This window comes from Thamnophis sirtalis, unplaced genomic scaffold (assembly GCF_051295495.1).
Source record: "Thamnophis sirtalis isolate CommonGarterSnake01/CBP01778 unplaced genomic scaffold, rThaSir2_p1.2 scaffold_4, whole genome shotgun sequence".
In the NCBI taxonomy this organism is placed as follows: Eukaryota; Metazoa; Chordata; class Lepidosauria; order Squamata; family Natricidae; genus Thamnophis; species Thamnophis sirtalis.
In genome coordinates this window covers 2,082,691-2,100,509 of record NW_028261384.1, presented here as the reverse complement: position 1 = coordinate 2,100,509, position 17,819 = coordinate 2,082,691, and the positions used below count along the sequence as shown (strand labels likewise).

Below are 17,819 nucleotides of genomic sequence, written 5' to 3'. Positions count from 1 at the left end.
ACATCTGCTGGTAGTTGGTTACAAGCTTCCACTACTTCTGTGGAATAATCCTTTCTAACATTACTTTTGAACTTCTCTCCTGTCAGTTTATGCCCTTGTGTTCTTGATTTTTACTTAATATTGTAATTTCTGCCTTCTTGGACCTTATTCACAGTCTTAATATATTTAAAGGTTTAAATCTTGTATCCCCTTTCACTTTTGCCCTCTGGGCTGTACATGTTCAGTTCCTCCAATCACTCCCAAGTTGTTTTGTCCCTCAGACCTTGCAATATTTTTCTTTTGTTACAGTGGCACTCTAAAGTGGCCATGTGCTGACAAGGTGTTTCAGAATAAAAATTATTTTATTCTTATGGATCTTTCAATGAAAGGCAGACCTGATTTCCAATATTTGGAAGGCCGTGAATCGGGATGAGTTTTGTCAAATGAATTTTAAATGTGATTCCTGAGACCATAATTAATTCATAGAAAGACAAATACCTGCATGCCACTCGAGATTATGCTCAGAAAGACTGAGGGAAACAAGAGGGAAGGCAAGATAGTTGGAGAAGCCTTATGGATAATCCTTGACTTACAACTGGCTGCATAGTGACCATTCAAAATTCTGATGGACCAATCAGGGGAGGCACTCATGACAGACTTTGTTCCAATGGTCTCACAACACCTGCAGCACACAATCACACATAGGGCACTTGGCAGCTAGATTGCACTAACAGCCATTTGCAGCAGCCACATGATCACGTTTTATGCTGTTTTCATCAAAAATTTACTTCTGGTTTTTGACAAAACCATTCCCATAGCAAAGCACTGGTTTGCTTAACAAACATTGTAGTTGTTTAACCACCACCATAAAATTAAGCCTATCACATGACTCTTCCATTTTAAAATTGTCATGAATTAGTCATAACTTAAGGACTTCATGTATCTTGGAAACCTTCACATTCCTAGGGCTACCATGCATCAAGCAGATGCAATGGCACCTGCAGAACTGTCTGATGGTTAATTGTTTCAAACATCTCCTGTCCAAATCCTTGGATATGAACTGTGGTGTTCATCCTGGCTCAAACATTTCTATCCAAGTGATGGGCAGTTGAGGGATGCCAAGGAGTCGGGGCTGTTTAGACTGTCCACTCATAATCACCTGGATTGCAAGATGTGTAGCAAATAAATTATATAGGATAGGATAGGATGGGTAGATGAACAGGATGGATGGAGATGAAGTGGATAGATACCATGGGCAGATACGATAGATTGAATAGGATGGATGAATGGGATAGACATGAATGGGTGGATTGATAGATGAGATGGATGGATGGCTAGATAACAAAGGCCAAATGTTCCCAAACGGGACTTTTGAAGAGGGTCCCTTCTGGATAGGAAGCAAACCTCACAACAACCCTAGATGGCCATGGGGCTATTGCGGAATTCTTTCCATCCCACTTTTTCTTGATGGAAGCTGGGTGGGCGCCTGAGGAGAAGCCTGCCCCCACCCCCAATCCCAGCTCTCTTCACCCTTTCATAGCCTGTCATGGAACCCTCTCTCCCTTGCTGAGGTGACGCAGTGGGTAGAGTGCAGTACTGCAGGCCACTTCAGCTGACTGCTATCTGCAGTTCAGCGGTTCAAATCTCACCGGCTCAAAGGTTGACTCAGCCTTCCATCCTTCCGAGGTAGGTGAAATGAGGACCCAGACTGTGGGGGCGATGTGCTGACTCTAAACCACTTAGAGAGGGCTGAAAGCCCTATGAAGCGGTATATAAGTCTAACTGCTATTGCTTACAGATGAAGGGCTCAGGCTCAGAAGCCTGAGATGCCCATCACTTGATCACAAAAGCTAGAGATGAGGCTGGAGGGAGGGAAAGAGAAAGGGAAATATGGAGCAAGGGGAAAAGGGAGGAATAGAAAGAGCAAGGGGAAGAAGTGGGAAAGACAGTGAAGGAAAGAAAGTGAAAGAGGTAGACCAAAAGGGAAAGGGAGAGAGAGAGAGAAAGGGCGTTGGGTAACTTACCTGATAACGCCTCTTCTAAAAATTATTTTATTCTTATGGATCTTTCAATGAAAGGCAGACCCGATTTCCAATATTTGGAAGGCCATGAATCGGGATGAGTTTGGTCAAATGGATTTTAAATGTGATTCCTGAGACCATAATCGATTCAGAGAAAGACAAAATACCTGCATGCCACTCCAGATTATGCTCTTATTCAGAGAGAAAGACGGACAGAGAGAGAAAGAGGGATAGGGAGAGAAACAAAGAAAGAGGGGAAGGAAAAGAAATCTCTTTTCTCCTCTCCCCCCCCTCAGGAATCTTCCCTCAGCCCGACGCGACCTCTCCCTTCGGCGGGCGACGCTCCCTCTGAGGCGGAGACAATTTTCCCGCTCAAAAAAAAAAAAAAACAACGGAGGAAGAGGGCGCACCACTCCTCGCTCCTCCCGCCGGCAGGGGTCGTCCGCCACCCAAGCAGCGGCCGCTCTAGGCCTTGCGCCAGGTTTCTCTCCCCACCTCAGAGACGGCGGGGCAGGCGAGGGGGGCGGACGGAGCGTCTCTGGGTGGGCGGGGCTTGTCCGTCCGACTGCCGCGGGGCATGACGGCCTTTCTCTGTGCCCCCCCTCCCTCCCCTTTCTACTCCTTTCTTTTTACCTCAGAGCGAGGGAGATGGAGGCGCCGTTGTGGCCGGTCGGGGCGGCTTTGCAAGGCCCGGAGGCGTCGGACGGTCCCGGGCTTCGTCTGCTGAGCCTGGAAGGGCGCTTAGCTTCGGCCGAGAAGAAGCTGGGCGGTTGCCAGAGGACGGTAACCGAGCTGGGCAGTCAGCTGGAAGGCAAATGGGCCGCCCTGGGGGGCCTGGTCCAGGAGTACGGGCGGCTCCAACGGCGGCTGGAGAACCTGGAGAACCTGCTGAGGAACCGCAACTTTTGGATCCTCCGCTTCCCGCCGGGCGGCCAGGGGGAGACGCCCAAGGTCGGCTTGGGGAGATGCCGAGGACCGGGAGGGAGGGGGGGGGTCCCCGTTTGGAACGGGCGGGGGTGGTGGGCCAAGAGATGGGGCCGGTTGGCGTAGCTGTGGGGCAGCGGGACTGACAGGAGGTTGGGGTGTGTGTGTGTGTGTGTCTGAGGGGTGGGTGGTTTCCTGGCAGACGTCTCGGGAGCCAGCTAGGTGACAGCGTCAGGGCTGGGAGGAAGAAGAGGAGGAGGAGGAAGGACTGTGGGGTTCTTGAGGGTCTCTCTGAGCTGGGTGGGTTTCTTACGGACATCTCAACTGTGGGACATCATCAGGGCAGGAGGTTGGTGGAGAGGAAAACCCGCAAGATTCGTTTTTCTTGCGGTGTGCATGTATATATCTGAACTAGACTGTTGTTTCTCCGTGTCACATAATATATGTGGGTCTGTACATCATTGTTTCTCTATCTACTGTTTCTATCTATCTATCTATCTATCTATCTATCTATCTATCTATCTATCTATCTATCTATCTATCTATCTATCTATCTATCTATTTATCATCTATCTATCTACTGTATCTATCCATCCATCCATCCATCCATCCCTCCATCCACCCACCCATCTATCTATCTACTGTGTCTGTCTGTCTGTCTGTCTGTCTGTCTCTCTCTCTCTATCTATCTATCTATCTACTGTATCTATCTATCTATCCATCCCTCCATCCACCCACCCATCTATCTATCTACTGTGTCTGTCTGTCTGTCTGTCTGTCTGTCTCTCTCTCTCTCTCTCTCTCTATCTATCTATCTATCTACTGTATCTATCTATCTATCCATCCATCCATCCACCCACCCATCTATCTATCTACTGTGTCTGTCTGTCTCTGTCTATCTACTGTTATCTATCTATCTATCTATCTATCTATCTATCTATCTATCTATCTATCTATCTATCTATCTATCTATCTATATCTATCTATCATCCTTCCTTCCTTCCTTCCTTCCTTCCTTCCTTCCTTCCATCCATCCATCCATCCATCCATCCATCCATCCATCCATCCATCCATCTATCTATCTATCTATCTATCTATCTATCTATTCTCTCTCTCTCTCCCCTTTGACATGTTTACATAGTTTGTGTTGGAGGTGGTGAGAACTGTATGCAGCGGAATTTCATTTTACTGTACATTCAAAGTGATGATAAAGTTATTCTAAGGACTGTCCCTAGTAATCTCTGGGCTTAGCGGTTTTCTTGCAGATGTTTCATGACCCAACTAGGAATGTCATCAGTGTTAGAAGAGAGCGTGGGGTTTTTGCAGGAGGAGAGGAGCGCTGAGAGGTCCTTGGTGTTTCTCTGCATTTGGTGATCAGTGCAGTTGCTCTCAATTTTAAACATGCTGGGAACACTTAGATCATATTTAGATGAGGAGCAGATATTCTTGGAAGATAGATAGATAGATAGATAGATAGATAGATAGATAGATAGATAGATAGATAGATAGATACAGGTAGTCCTCAATTTAGGACTACAATTGAGCCCAACATTTCTGTTGCTAAGTGAGACATTGTGAATTTTGCCCCATTTTACGTCATTTTTTGCCAGTGGTTAAGGGAATCACTGCCAATAAATGAGTCACAGGGTCGTGAATCTGGCTTCCCTGGTTGACTGCTTGTCAGAAGTGGGAAAAGAGGATCACATGATCTGGGTCACTGCAACCGTCTTAAGTATGAGTCAGCTGCCAAGCATCTGATTTTAAATCTTGTGACTGTGGAGATGCTGCAATAGTTAAATATGAAATTTCACTTTTTTCAGTGGTGTAATTGTTGGTGAGGATGACCTGTAAGAACATTTATATGGCTACCCTGGCTCACGGTCGTCATCGTCGTCTTCCTCTTCCTCCTCCTCCTCCTCCTCCTCCTCCTCCTCCTGTCCGCAAACTTCACTCCCTTCTATCACTGCTGATGTTACCTGGTTGAGTCATGAAAAGTCTGGAAGAAAACAGCAACACTCAATGAACACTACACACTTGTCTTCCCCTTCTCTTTCTCCTCTCCTCTCCTCTTCACCCCACAAACCCCATTCCCTCCTTGCACTGAGGATGTTACCTAGTTGGTTTGAGCCAGAGACTGCCTTGACTGGTTTCAGCATCAGGCTGAGTCCTACATTGTTGGTTTGGGGAAGCCTGAATTATTGACACATTTGGGAGATTTTGACCCTTTCCAAGCTTCCTTTTTCAATCAGATTTGTTTATTTAGATAAGGGATCTCCAAACTTTAAGACTTTTGGGGACTTCAATTCCCAGAATCCCCCAGCTAAGTGTTTCACTTAACAACTGTGGCAAGAAAGTTTGTAAAATGGGGCAAAATTCCTAATCTTGCTTAGAAACAGGAATTTGGAGCTCTATTGTGGTCATAAGTTGAGTACTACCTGTACAGCTTGAATTCTGCAAATATGGCGGAAGGTCTCTTAAATTAAATCCTGGGAGTTGAAGTCCTCCCCTCTTAAAAGCATGCTGGCTGGGGGATTCTGGCTGGATTGAAAGTCCACAAATCTTAAAGTTGCCAAGACACCCCTGATCTAGAGAAAGCTAGTAGGCTTTTGTGTGCTAAAAATATTGTTTTTTCCTCCCCAGTATGCAACTTAACTCCAATTTATCCAACAGGTATTTGTCAACTTGCTGTTAAACATACAGGATTTGGAGGCCAGAGAATACTAAAACTGTAACCCTGCTATTTATTTCCAGGTTCCAGTCACTTTTGATGACCTGTCTGTTCATTTCAACGAGCAAGAATGGGGCAATCTGGATGAACTGCAGAAGGATCTGTATAAGACAGTCATGAAAAGCAATTATGAGATGTTGGTCTCAATGGGTGAGAATATATCATCATTCATTGTCTTGTTTAGCTTCTGCGGGTTTCCAATCAATATGATCCCGAGCTTTCTTTTCCCAATTGGATCTGCCATTTTTGTTGATCCCTTTAGGCCACCTTGTTCTAGGTGTCTTTTGTGGCTGTTTTTTTTTATCAAGTGGGATCTGTTCTATGACTGCTTTGGTCCACCTACCCTCAGTCCTTGCTCTATGTGACCAGCCCATTTCCATTTCAGTTGGTGTCCTCTTTTGAGGGCATTGTATATTTTTGTTTGTTATCTAATCCTGAGGTTCCCAAACTTTCAAGCTTGGCGGCACAGCACAGTCGGTTTGTGAGTGGCAGACACGGGCATGCACAACTCCATTTGATGCACGTGGCTCGCACACGTGCATGTTCCCTCCCCTTGCGCAAATGGAGCTTCATGCACGAGTGGAGGGTGCTTGCACTCAGGCGTGAAACTCCAATCGTGTGAGGGGTGGACATTTGTACTCATATGCGGTTCCATTCACGCGAGCATCCTCTACTCCTGTGAGTGGAGATTCAGGTGCGAATTCAAGTGGCATCTGGTCACACGCGTGGATATTCGCACGGGAGGGCAAGCACCCTCTATTCGCACAAGTCCAGCTTCATGAACGAGCATTTGCCCACCCCTGCTCTAATCTATGTGCAGAGTGAGAATATAAGATGGCGTTATTCTTACTCACTTTGATTTATTCGTTTTGTTTTATAAAAATTATGTCCTAAGAGGTTTAGGAGATGGAGGAATTGGTGTGGTGGGTGTGGCCAGGAGGCCTTTTGTATAATTATATTTTATGTGCCAGTTGTGATTTTTTCCTGGGTTGGGAAGCTTTATTCACAGTCACTATAGATAGTTCTTGACTTGCAACAGTTCGTTTAGTCATCTCCTTTTAATGACCCCATAATCCCTTGCGGAGTGGAGTCTGAGCAACTGAACGGAGCTAGCAGAGTGTTTGCTGGCAGGATGCCCTTCCTGTCGCCAATGGGGAGTTTTGTTCAGCAGATTTATTCTCATCGTGTCCAGAGAGAGAAATATCTGCCTCTGCCCAGAATCGAACTCATAGCCTCATGATTGTGAGGTGAGAGCTCCACCCCTAGGCCACCACACTACTCTATAGCAGTTCATTTAGTGACCTTTCGAATTTACAAGGCACATTTGCCACATTTGTTAAGTGAATCCATGCAGTTGTTAACTTAGTGATATGGTTGTTAAGTGAATCTGGCTTCCCCCTTGACCTTTTCTAGTCAGGAGGTCACAAAACGGGATCACGTGACCCTGGGACGCTGCAATGGTCATAAATATGAATCAGTTGCTTAGCATCTGAATTTTGATCACGTGACCACAGGGATGTTACAACAATCATAAGTGTGAAAAGTGATGTGTCCCTTTTTCCAATGCCACTGTAACTTTGAACGGTTACTAAATGACCCGTTGTAAGTCGAGGACTACCTGTACTGTTTTGGGCAAGACGTCCCCAGATGGACGTCGCCCCATTTCTAGTGACAATGTTCTCTTTTCCTCTTATTTTGCCTTTCCCCTAAAATTTGTTTGTGCAGTTGTGAGATAAAAACCCAATCATTAAATCCTCATGAGACAGAGACAAAACTGGTTCTCAATTCAAAAAAGTTTATTTACAGAAAAATAAGAAGCGTTTGCGAAGGTGCCACCAAGTCTCCTCCCAAGTGGATGGAGAGCAAAGAATAACATTCAAACAATACATTTCACACTCTCTACTCCTAAGGAACTCTCCCACTCTCCTGCTCCTCCATTGAAGTCATGGCTTTTGTCATCCCACACTGTAAAAGGTCAACTTGGCCGAGAGGCCCCTGTCTCTTGTTTGGGTTTCTCTGGTGCCTTTTTGTCTGAGCAGGTGGCTTCCTATCTCACTTGTACGTGAGAGTGAGACGCCTCTGTAAACGGCTTGGAATAACAACATAGGCCCCTATCTCTTGTTTGGGTTTCCCTGGTGCCTTTTCGCCTGAGCAGGTGGCTTCCTATCTCACTTGTACGTGAGAAGCCTGTAAACGGCTTGGAATAACAACACAGGTTATCTTGTCCTCTTTACTCAATGCGTTTTGTGGTTAGCAAAAGCAAAGTAACTTTTTACACATTTTAGGCAAGAATATAATGGCTTGTACATTTAACATTGTAAAGGAATACAAAAGTAACCTTTTAACATTTTATAAAAGAGTAACTTAATATCATTTCCTTCACGGTTAACAAGTGTATTTTCATTTGTTCCATGAATAGATTATGCGATTGCCAAGCCTGAGATCCTGACCCGGATTGAACAAGGAGACTCCTTGTATGATACAACTGTTGAAACCATGTCTGAGAATGACACACCAGCACATCCTGGCACAGGTAAGTGTACTGCTTCTTGAAATATACAGGTTAGCATCATCCGTTAGAAGAGAATGGGGTTTGCACAGTGGTGAAATTCAATTTTTTTTTTTTTTACTACTGGTTCTATGGGCATGGCTTGATGGGCGTGGCAGGGGAAGGATACTGCAGAATCTTCATTCCCATGTCACTCCTGGGGGAAGGATACTGCAAAATCCCCACTCCCTCCCCACTCTGGGGCCAGCCAGAGGTGGCATTTGCCGGTTCTTTGAACTACTCAAAATTTCCGCTATTGGTTCTCCAGAACCTGTCAGAACCTGCTGGATTTCACCCCTAGGTTTGCGGAGTAGAGGAGAAAAAGAAGGGGGGGGGGAGAGAAGGAGGACAAGGAGTGTGGGATCCTTGATGCTTTCTGGGCTGGATGGTTTCCTTGTGAACATCTCATGACCCAACTGAGGAACAAGATCCCTAAGTCAGTTTTTTTGCTGCCTTGTAAATTTGGTCGGTCACTAAACAAACTGTTATAGGGTGTTGTGGTATCGTAGAGGTGGAGCTCTTGCCTCACAATCAGGAGGCTGTGAGTTCGACCCTAAATAGAGGCAGATATTTCTGACTCTGGGCACGGTGGGAATATGTCTGCTGAATACAGCTCTGCATTGGCGACAGGAAGGGCAGCCGGCCAGTAAACACTCAGCTCCATTCAGTTGGCCAGACTCCCCCCCCCCCCATGTGGCATGTGGGGGCATTAAAAGATGATGGTGGGGATTTAACAACCAGCACAGTGAATTGGACACCGTAGCAAACCAGGAACTGATAAAAGGGCTGACCTGTTTGCAAAACTCGGCTTCTCCAAAACCAGGGCGACCACCACATTTTGAACCCGGATGCTTTTCAAGGGTGGGTCACCTTCAGACCTTGGGGGTTTTGACCTTGGGGTTTACGGCAACCTTTTCCTCTCTCCCCCATTCAGAGTCCCCTGTTGCTCCGGTTGATGTTTCTTTGTGGCTGAAAGAAGAAGTAGAAGGACCTCAAGGCGGTGGCATCATCAGGCCTCCTGAGGAGATCAGTGCTGGACTTCATGAGGGTGAATAGACAGTGTCCTGGAATTGTGGTTTGGCTTAGAAAGAAGGGAGCCTTTCCTCGTGCCTTTTTTCCCCATAAGGGAAAATCTTCCTTGCTGGCCCAAAATTCCTCGTCTTCCTCGTTGACCAGGGAGATGAGCATCCCAGAATCTTGCTTCCCTCTGGACCGTGCTAGAATGACATATTCTGGAAAGAAATGGGAAGCTGGTATGAATAAATCGGACATCTCCTTACTGCTTATTTGTTATTGATATATTAGATTTTTAATCTACCTTGATTACTTTGTAAGTAACTGAAGGTGGGGAAAATCTGTAATATTCCTTTCCCTTCCTATTTTTCCCACAATGACCTGGAAGGTGAGTTGGGTTGGGAGAGAGGGACTGGCCCACAATCACCCAGCTGGCTTTAATACCTGAGGCGGAACTGGAACTCACTGTCTCCCGGTGATTAGCCCAAACTCACTCAACTCTTTTTCATGCCTACGATGGGACTAGAATTCATTGTCTCCTGATGTTGAGGACAACACCTTAACTTTGGGCGCCATAGGTGTCCCTGACATGAGTGACGACGATCTGGCCACATCCACCCTCCCCCCCCCAACCTCAAGGTCAAACATAACTCTGATGCAGTTATAACCCTCAATGAAATCAAGTTTGGCACCCCTGTGTCCTCAGTGGGCCTTTTTCTTCTCCAGCTGAATCCCATCAACTTCCGGTTCATCTCGGCTTGTTTCCAACCATCTTCTTGACTCTTAATGCCGCAGGCAGTCGTGACCCGACAAATGCGCGCCCAACAACAGCGTGCCGACAAAACTGCGGCGATAAAACCTCGCCGAAAAAAGAGTGCCAACAGAAGCACCATTACGGTTAAGGTAAGGGTTAGGGTTATGTTTAGGTTTAGTGTTAGGGTTAGGTTTAGGGTTAGGTTTAGGATTAGGTTTAAGGTTAGGTTCAGGGTTAGGTTTAGGGTTAGGTTTAGGTTTAGGTTAGGGTTACCTTTAGGGTTAGGTTTAGAGCGCGCTTCTGTCAGCGCGCTTCTGTGCTCATTCGTCGGCGCGATTTTGAACTCGCGCTTTTGTCGAGCGTGCATTTGTCGGTGAACCGCAGGCAGTGCCCTTATGTCTTGCCTCCTCAGTTCTGCTTCTGCACACTTCTTCCAGTCCATGAGATTCCTTGATGTGAGAGAAGAGCAATGCCCATTTTCCTCTCTTCCGTGTCCAGGTTCTTCGATGGAGTATGTAGACATACCCTCTGGGATTAAAGAGGAGATGGAGGAGGTGTGCTTGGGCCCCGGGGAGTCCCACAGAGAGCACATGCAATACGATCCTAGTGAGGGTAGGTACCCCTTTCTATCGAGAGCTATATAGCATTTAAACTTATATATCGGTTCATTGTGCTTTACAGCCCACTCTGAGCCATTTAGAGTCCGTATATTGACCCCAACAATCTGGCTTCTCTTTTTAACTCACAGTTGAAGTCCTACTGGGCTGTGGTATCTATATATTTCTTTATTCTGATCATTGCTGTTATCAATAGAGGGCGATATTTGAAGCTCAGGATTGAACGGTGGAGTCCTTGGTGCTCTCTGAACTTGGTAGTTTTCTTGCGGACGCTTTATGACCGAACTTGGCAATATCATCAATCCTGTAGGTAGTGGGGTTTGCAGAGGAGGAGAAAGCGGGGAGGAGGAGGGCTGGGTGGCCCTCGGTGCACTCTGAGCTTGGTGGTTTACTTTTAGACGTTTCATGACCTAACTAGGCAACACCATCAGTGCTAAAAGGGAGTGGCGTGTCAGGAGGAGGAGGATTGTGGGGTCCTTGGTGCTCTCTGAGCTAGGTTGTCTGCTTGCAGACATTTCATGACCCAACTAGAGAACATCGCTAATGCCAGAAAGGAATGAGGTTAGAGAGCAAATACCATTCCCTTCTCTCACTGATGATGTTACCTAGTTGGGTCATGAAATGTCCCACAAAAACCTTCAAGTTCAGAGAGCACCAAGGACCTCACAGTCGTTGCTATATTAAGCTGATCTAAGATCCCCAAACCTCTCCCTGTCCCCACTTTATGTTTGGGTCAACATCTCAACAATCCTCAATCTCCATGGGTGTTGGTATAGTGTGTATTTCATCAAGGCAATAAATTGGAGCCCTTGTCTGTCTGTCTTGTCTTGTCTGTCTATCATCTATCTATCCATCTATCCATCCATCCATCTATCCATCTATCTATCCATCCATCCATCCATCCATCCATCCATCCATCCATCCATCCATCCATCCATCCATCCATCCATCCATCCATCCATCCATCCATCCATCCATCCATCTATCTATCTATCTATCTATATCATCTATCTATCTACTTATCTTTTTCTTTCTGTCTCTGTCCTTTCTTTCCCTCGGTCTTTCTCTTCCTTCCCCCCCTCCCTCCTTCCTTCCTTTTCTCTCTTTCTTTCCCTCCTTCCTCCTTCCTTCCTTCCCTCTTTCTTTCCCTCCCTCCCTCTTCCTTTCTCTTTCTCCCGCCCTCTTTCTTTTCCTTTTTTCTTTCTTTCTCTCTCCTTCCCTCCCTCCTTTCCTCCTTTCTCCCTCCCTCTCTTTCTTTCTTTCCAGAGTACCAGACCATTACTATTTCTGAAGAGCATCTCTGTGGGCTTCAGGAAGACCAGTGTGCTCAGGATCCGTTGTTCTTCGGGGAAGGCCCCAGCTCTGGTAAGAGGAGAATTCTCGGTTCTTCTGATGTCTCTTTTGAACGGTGGCGGTAGTTTATTTGTTGAGACGTGGCCTTCCCACTGAATTAACCAAAATAATTCCACCTTGCCAGGGTATAGGCTAGGAAGCCCACAAGTCCTGGTCAAGAATGTCAGGGAGCAGAGTTTGGGGAGGGCAGGATCTGCTTCAGGTCGTCCTTGAATTACAACATTTCCATTGCTCCCACTTAAGGGAGTTCCGCCCCATTTTACGCCTTTTCCCCACAGCTTTTGCAAATCACCGCAGTTGTTCAGTGGGTAACAGAGTGAATCTGGCTTCCCCTTTCGCTTGTCAGTAGGTCGCCAGAGGCGATCACTTGACCCCCAGGACGCTGCAACTGTCATAAATACATGCCAATTACCGACTTTTGATCATGTGACCACAGGGGTGCTGCAGTACTCGTAAGTTTGAAAGACAGTCATAAATCCCCTCCCCCCCAGTGCCGTTGTAACTTCCAGCGGTCACTAAACAAATGGTTGTAAATTGAGGATTTCCTGTACTGGGCTCAGTGGCCACGCGACAAACCATTGTGCTAAGAGGAATCAATTTTTCCTTGGATTTGACTACTTGACTGTGTGCCATCAAGGTATTGTTGGCCGCTAATAACGGTCATTATTAATGATCAATAATAATGATAGTGTTTGCCGTTAATGGCTGTTAATTATGATTTCTCCAGCATAATTTGGCCCTTCGACTCTTCCAGCAATGCAACCATGACTGCTCCGAGTTCATTCACCTTTTGTGGGTTGTCCTCCTCTCTTCTTTCCTTCTGCGTTTCCCGCCCTTGTGGACTATCCAAGCAAGCGGAATTGTTGCACAATGTGATAATTTAAGCCTGGCCATTCGTGCCTCGAGGGAGAAGTCTGGATTGATTGGCCTGATTGCATCGCACTCGTGTCAGAAGCACTGAGGGGCTTCTGTGTTGATCGGATTAGCCGGTGACATCACTGCTCTAGGGCGGGGGAGATGCCCATTTGAAAGCTCCTTTCATGTCCTCAACAGGAGCTGGAGGGAAGGATGGGAGCTCACCCCGCCCTAGAGCAGCACCGGGTCTCAATTGTGGGCTTGATGACCTCCAGCTTAGCATCCTAACCATGCGAGCCACCGTGCCCCCAATTGTCTTGATGATCCATGTATTTGTTGTCTGGGGAATTCTGGGGGTTGAAGTCCACAGGTCTTAAAAGTTTCCTCAGTTGAACATCTGATTTACATGCTTTGAGCCAGGTAGCGAAATTGTTACCCAACCAGGAAAATACATATTTACGCTTCTCCCACCTGAAGTTAAATTGTTCTGAAACAATTAAACTTTTTTTAATAAAAAAAATATCTCTCATTTCTCCCTCTGTCTACAGTATTCTGCAACGGGCTCTTATTTTCGCTTGCCATGTCCTCAAAGGGGAAGAGAAAGGGCCACGGTTCATCCGAAGAGCGCAGCAAGAAGCACAGGAAGGCCATCAGTCTGAATTTGAAGATGAAGATCATCAAAGCCTACGATGCCGGGAAGAAGGTGAACATCATCGCTCAAGAAGAAGGCCTGGCCCATTCTACCATCTCCACCATTTTGAAGAATAAGGAGCGGATCAGGGAGGCCATGAAAGGATCGCCGGGGACGAAAGCCATTATCACCAGGCAACGCAAGGGCCTCATCCACGAAACGGAGAAACTCCTGATGCTTTGGATCGAGGATCAGATCCAGAAAAGGATTCCCATCAGCCTCCCTCTCATTCAGGCCAAGGCGCGCAGCATTTTCGCGACCCTGAAGGAACGAGCGGGCGAGGAGTGCACCGAAACGTTCACGGCCAGCCGTGGCTGGTTCATGCGCTTCCAGCGGCGGTTTAATTACCACACTATGCACCCGCCAGGCGAAGCCGAGGGTGCTGACGAAATAGCAGCCCAGCGCTTCCTTGACTACTTTGACGAGCTCATCACGGAAGGGAACTATTTGCCCGAACAGATATTCAGCGTGGACAAAACCAGGTTATTCTGGAAAAAAATGCCTGAACGGACCTACCTTCACCAAGAGGCCCAAGCTACGCCTGGATACAAGGCCTTTAAGGACAGGATCACTTTGCTGTTGGGTGGAAACGTTGCTGGATTCAAGCTGAAGCCGTTTCTGATCCACAAATCGGAGGATCCCCCCGTGTGCGAAAATATCAGCCAGGAGACCCTGCCCGTTTATTACCAATCCGATCAGAAGGCTTGGATGACCCAAGTCTTCTTCGAGGATTGGTTTGTGAATTGCTTCATCCCGCAAGTGCAGGAATATTGTTTTCAAAACAGAATCCCTTTTAGAATTATTCTGCTCCTCAACAGCGCCCTTGGGTATCCCCCACACCTGGACAATGTCCATCTGGATGTGAAGGTCGTTTATCTACCAAAAAACACCAGCCCTTTCCTGCAGCCCATGGATCAGGGAGCTGTCTCAACCTTCAAAGCGTGCTATTTACGGGCTACGCTGGCCACGGCCATCGCCACAACGGAGGACAGCGGGGTGACCTTGCGCGAGTTTTGGAAAGCGTATGATATCAACCACTGCATCGAAAACATTGCGACGGCCTGGAAGGATGTCAGCCTGAAATGCATGCAAGGGATTTGGGAACGGTGCTTAAAACGCTTTGCGCTCCTTGTCCGTAATTTTGAAGGCTTCGACCCCAACGAAGATTTGGAGGAAATCAGTCACAACATTTTGACACTCACCCGAGCCCTTAGTTTAGAGGCGGACGCAGAAGACGTGAAAAAATGGATTGCCTACCCCGAGGGGGAGCTTTCCAACGAAGAACTGATCGAGCTGAAAGAAGAACTGGAGGCCCAAGGCATGGCCGAGGAGGAAGATTAAATAAAATTTTCTAGACTTACGTTCAGGAAGTTCAGTGTGAAAATATTGACTGTTGTTTTTCCTGGGACGTTAACAAAACGTTATGAAAATTAGAAAGTATGGATCCCAATGTAGAACATTTTGAAAAGTTACATTTGGGAGACCAGGAGGTTCATGTGAAAATATTAATTGGTGTTTTCTCAGATGTTAATGAAATGTTATGAAAATTAAGTATGAATTCGAATGTAGAATGTTTTGGATAGCTAATATTGGGGAGCCCCGGAAGTTCATGTGAAAAATATTGACCAGTGTTTTCTCATGTTAATGAAATTTTTACAAAAATAGTATAGATCCCAATATAGAATATTTTGAAAAGCTATATCAGGAGCCCAGGAAGTTCATGTGAAAATATTGATTGGTGTTTTCTCAGATGCTAATGAAATTTATGGAAAAAAAGGAAGTATGGATCTAATTGTACAACATTTTAGAAAGTTATATTGGGAGTCCAGGAAGTCCATGTGAAAATATTGACCGGTGTTTTCTCAAGTTAATGAAACGCTACAAAAATTAGGACGTATGGATCCGAATGTAGAACGTTTTGGAAAGCTACATTGGTAAATGCATGTGTGCTAAGAAAATAGATGAAGAAAATGTGCAAAGAAAACTTAGTGAATTTTTTTATGGACAGCTATTTCTTGCTCACCTCTCCTTCCCCATCCTGAAAAAGAGAAGAAGCCAGAAGATGCTCAGTTTATTAGGCTTCTAGGCCTCAGTGTCCAACATTTCCAATAACGCAGCAAAAAAGTCTAATCTTTGGAAGGGGATTTCTATTGATGTTTACAGGTACAGTACTGTAATTGTAAACACTGATTTTGTATTCTTTTATTTTTGTACTGTAACACAACATGATGGCTCTTAATAGTAATAATAATACATGTTAGATCAAGGATGTTTTTAAATATTGGAAATGATCTTCGGTTCCTTGGTGGACTAAATCGATTTCTTTAGAAATAAAGATGTTTTAAAACATGTCAAGTGTAGCTTGGTTCATTGAAGGCTAATAGAAGTTGCGTAGGAAAAGAATTGTAAGAAATTGCGTATGAATGGAAAAAGTAAAACTGTGATCCCCCCCTCCCTTTATGGACTGCATTACTTAGTGACTGAGTTATCCTTTCCCGATTGTGGGCACTAAACCTGGATTGTTTATATATTGTTCTTCGATTAAAATAATCGCTTTAATAGTTCGCATATAATTGTGCCAAAAAACCAGGAGACAATGAATTCTAGTCCCATCTTAGGTGTGAAAGCTGAATGGGTGACTTTGGGCCAATCACCAGGAGATGGGGAAATGTAGTCCCACCTTAAGCGTGAAAGCTGAATGGGTTACTTTGGCCAACCACCAGGCGATGGGGAGTTCTAGTCTCCCTTAGGCATGAAAGCTGGTTGGGTGACACTGGCCAATTACTAGTCCCACCTTAAACCATCAAAGTGATATGGGTAATCACCAGGATCAGCTCAAAGTCACCCGCGCAGCTTTCATGCCTAAGGCAAAACTAGAAATCACTGTCTCCAGGTGATTGGCTGAAAGTTACCAAACCAGCTTTCATAGGCTAAGGCAGCACAAGGAAATTGACCCAAAGTCACCCAGCCAACTTTCATGCCTAAGACAGGACTAGAATTCACTGTCTCCTACTTTCTAACCTAGTACCTTCACCACTGGACTAGACCGAATGTTCTTTCTCCTTATATTTCCCCCCCTCAAATCATATTCAGTGAAAGTGTGTGTCTGTGTTTGTGATGTACTGGGAGCTGTGTGAGTTGTATGAGGAAAGGCTGAAAGAGTTGAAAAAAGATTTTGTAGGATCTGCCTTGTCTGGGAAAATGGATGCACAATGTTGGTTTGGTATCACACGTAGCACAATTTATTTGCTCAAGTCAGTACGGAGTATCACTGGAGTCGAGAAGCGGATCCCTTGTTTGCCACAGCACCGTTTTGCCAAGAAACAGAAACTAAGAACCATGTTCAACAAAACCTCTGCCGAAGGCAGTCGTGTGTCCCCGTGAGATGCTGCAAAACGGCTGTGGATGAGGCGGCTGTATGGCCAACAGCCCCACGTGTGTGGATGTGACCATACAAGAGTGCAATTGCCAGAACTTCGGATCTGTGTTGTAGGTCCCCTTTTCAAGGCTGAGTGTTGCTCCAAACGGCTACTGTGACTTGTCGTAAGTCAAGAACTGCCTGTATTGGGCTTTAGGAAGCCATGCCTCACTGTTTTGGCCAACAGACATAGAATGGAGCAGGGATAGGCTTGCTAGCAATAGGTAGGCGGAGGGTTGGAATGGGCAGGACTCTCTCTCTGCTCCCCCCTCTTGGAATGAGGTGAGGACGGGGGCCCGAAAACACTTCAGAGTATCGAATGGACAATCCAGCATGCTTGCACGCAACTTCGGGACCACTTACCCACTTTGCAAGATGCCACTAGGGAATGCAGCCTTTCCCCCCCCCCATTTAACCCCTCCCCCCATTTTACAACCTTTCTTGCCATGGTCATTAAGTAAATCACTGCGGTTTCTAAGTTAGTCACTCGGTTGCTAAGTGGTTCTGGCTTCCCCCGTTGTCTTTGCAAGTCGTAAGGTCGCAAAATGGGATGACGCGACCGAGGGACACACAGCAGCTGTTAAAAAGTACGTGCAGGTTTCCAAACGCCTAAATTTGGGGTCACGTGACGCAGGGAATCCTGCAACGGTTGTATGTGTCAAAGCAGTAACGTCACTTTTCTCATGCCGTTGTAACTTTCAGCGGTCGCTAAATGAACTGCTGCATGTCGAGGACTACCTGTATCAAAGAGTAACACAGGTAAGTGCTGTTGCAAATTGAGAAAGCAGTGAGAACCTGGTGTGGAAGTGGGCAGGAGGTCTCGGCTGATGGCCATGGTTTTAGGGTCGCTTACAGAGTCTTCTTTCTTTTTGAGGGGGTGGGCAGCTTTTCAGGACAGGAGGGAATGATGTGAGGGC

At 46.1% G+C, this 17,819-nt stretch overlaps 1 protein-coding gene across 2 annotated transcripts; it reads left to right on the top strand.

Annotated features, from left to right (window-relative positions):
• Window positions 1–2,597: 2,597 nt before the first annotated feature.
• Window positions 2,598–15,833, top strand: LOC106543918 (tigger transposable element-derived protein 1). 2 transcript variants are annotated; one of them, XM_087712323.1, is made up of 7 exons: window positions 2,598–2,951; window positions 5,676–5,802; window positions 8,072–8,185; window positions 9,135–9,248; window positions 10,467–10,580; window positions 11,852–11,950; window positions 13,342–15,833. In XM_087712323.1, exons 1-7 carry the CDS (start codon window positions 2,649–2,651, stop codon window positions 14,823–14,825), a joined length of 2,355 nt encoding a protein of 784 aa, XP_087568449.1. In that variant the 5' UTR covers window positions 2,598–2,648; the 3' UTR covers window positions 14,826–15,833. The 2 variants fall into 2 exon arrangements, with proteins under 2 accessions (XP_087568449.1, XP_087568450.1); XM_087712324.1 differs by lacking the exon at window positions 10,467–10,580.
• The last annotated feature ends 1,986 nt before the right edge of the window (window positions 15,834–17,819 follow it).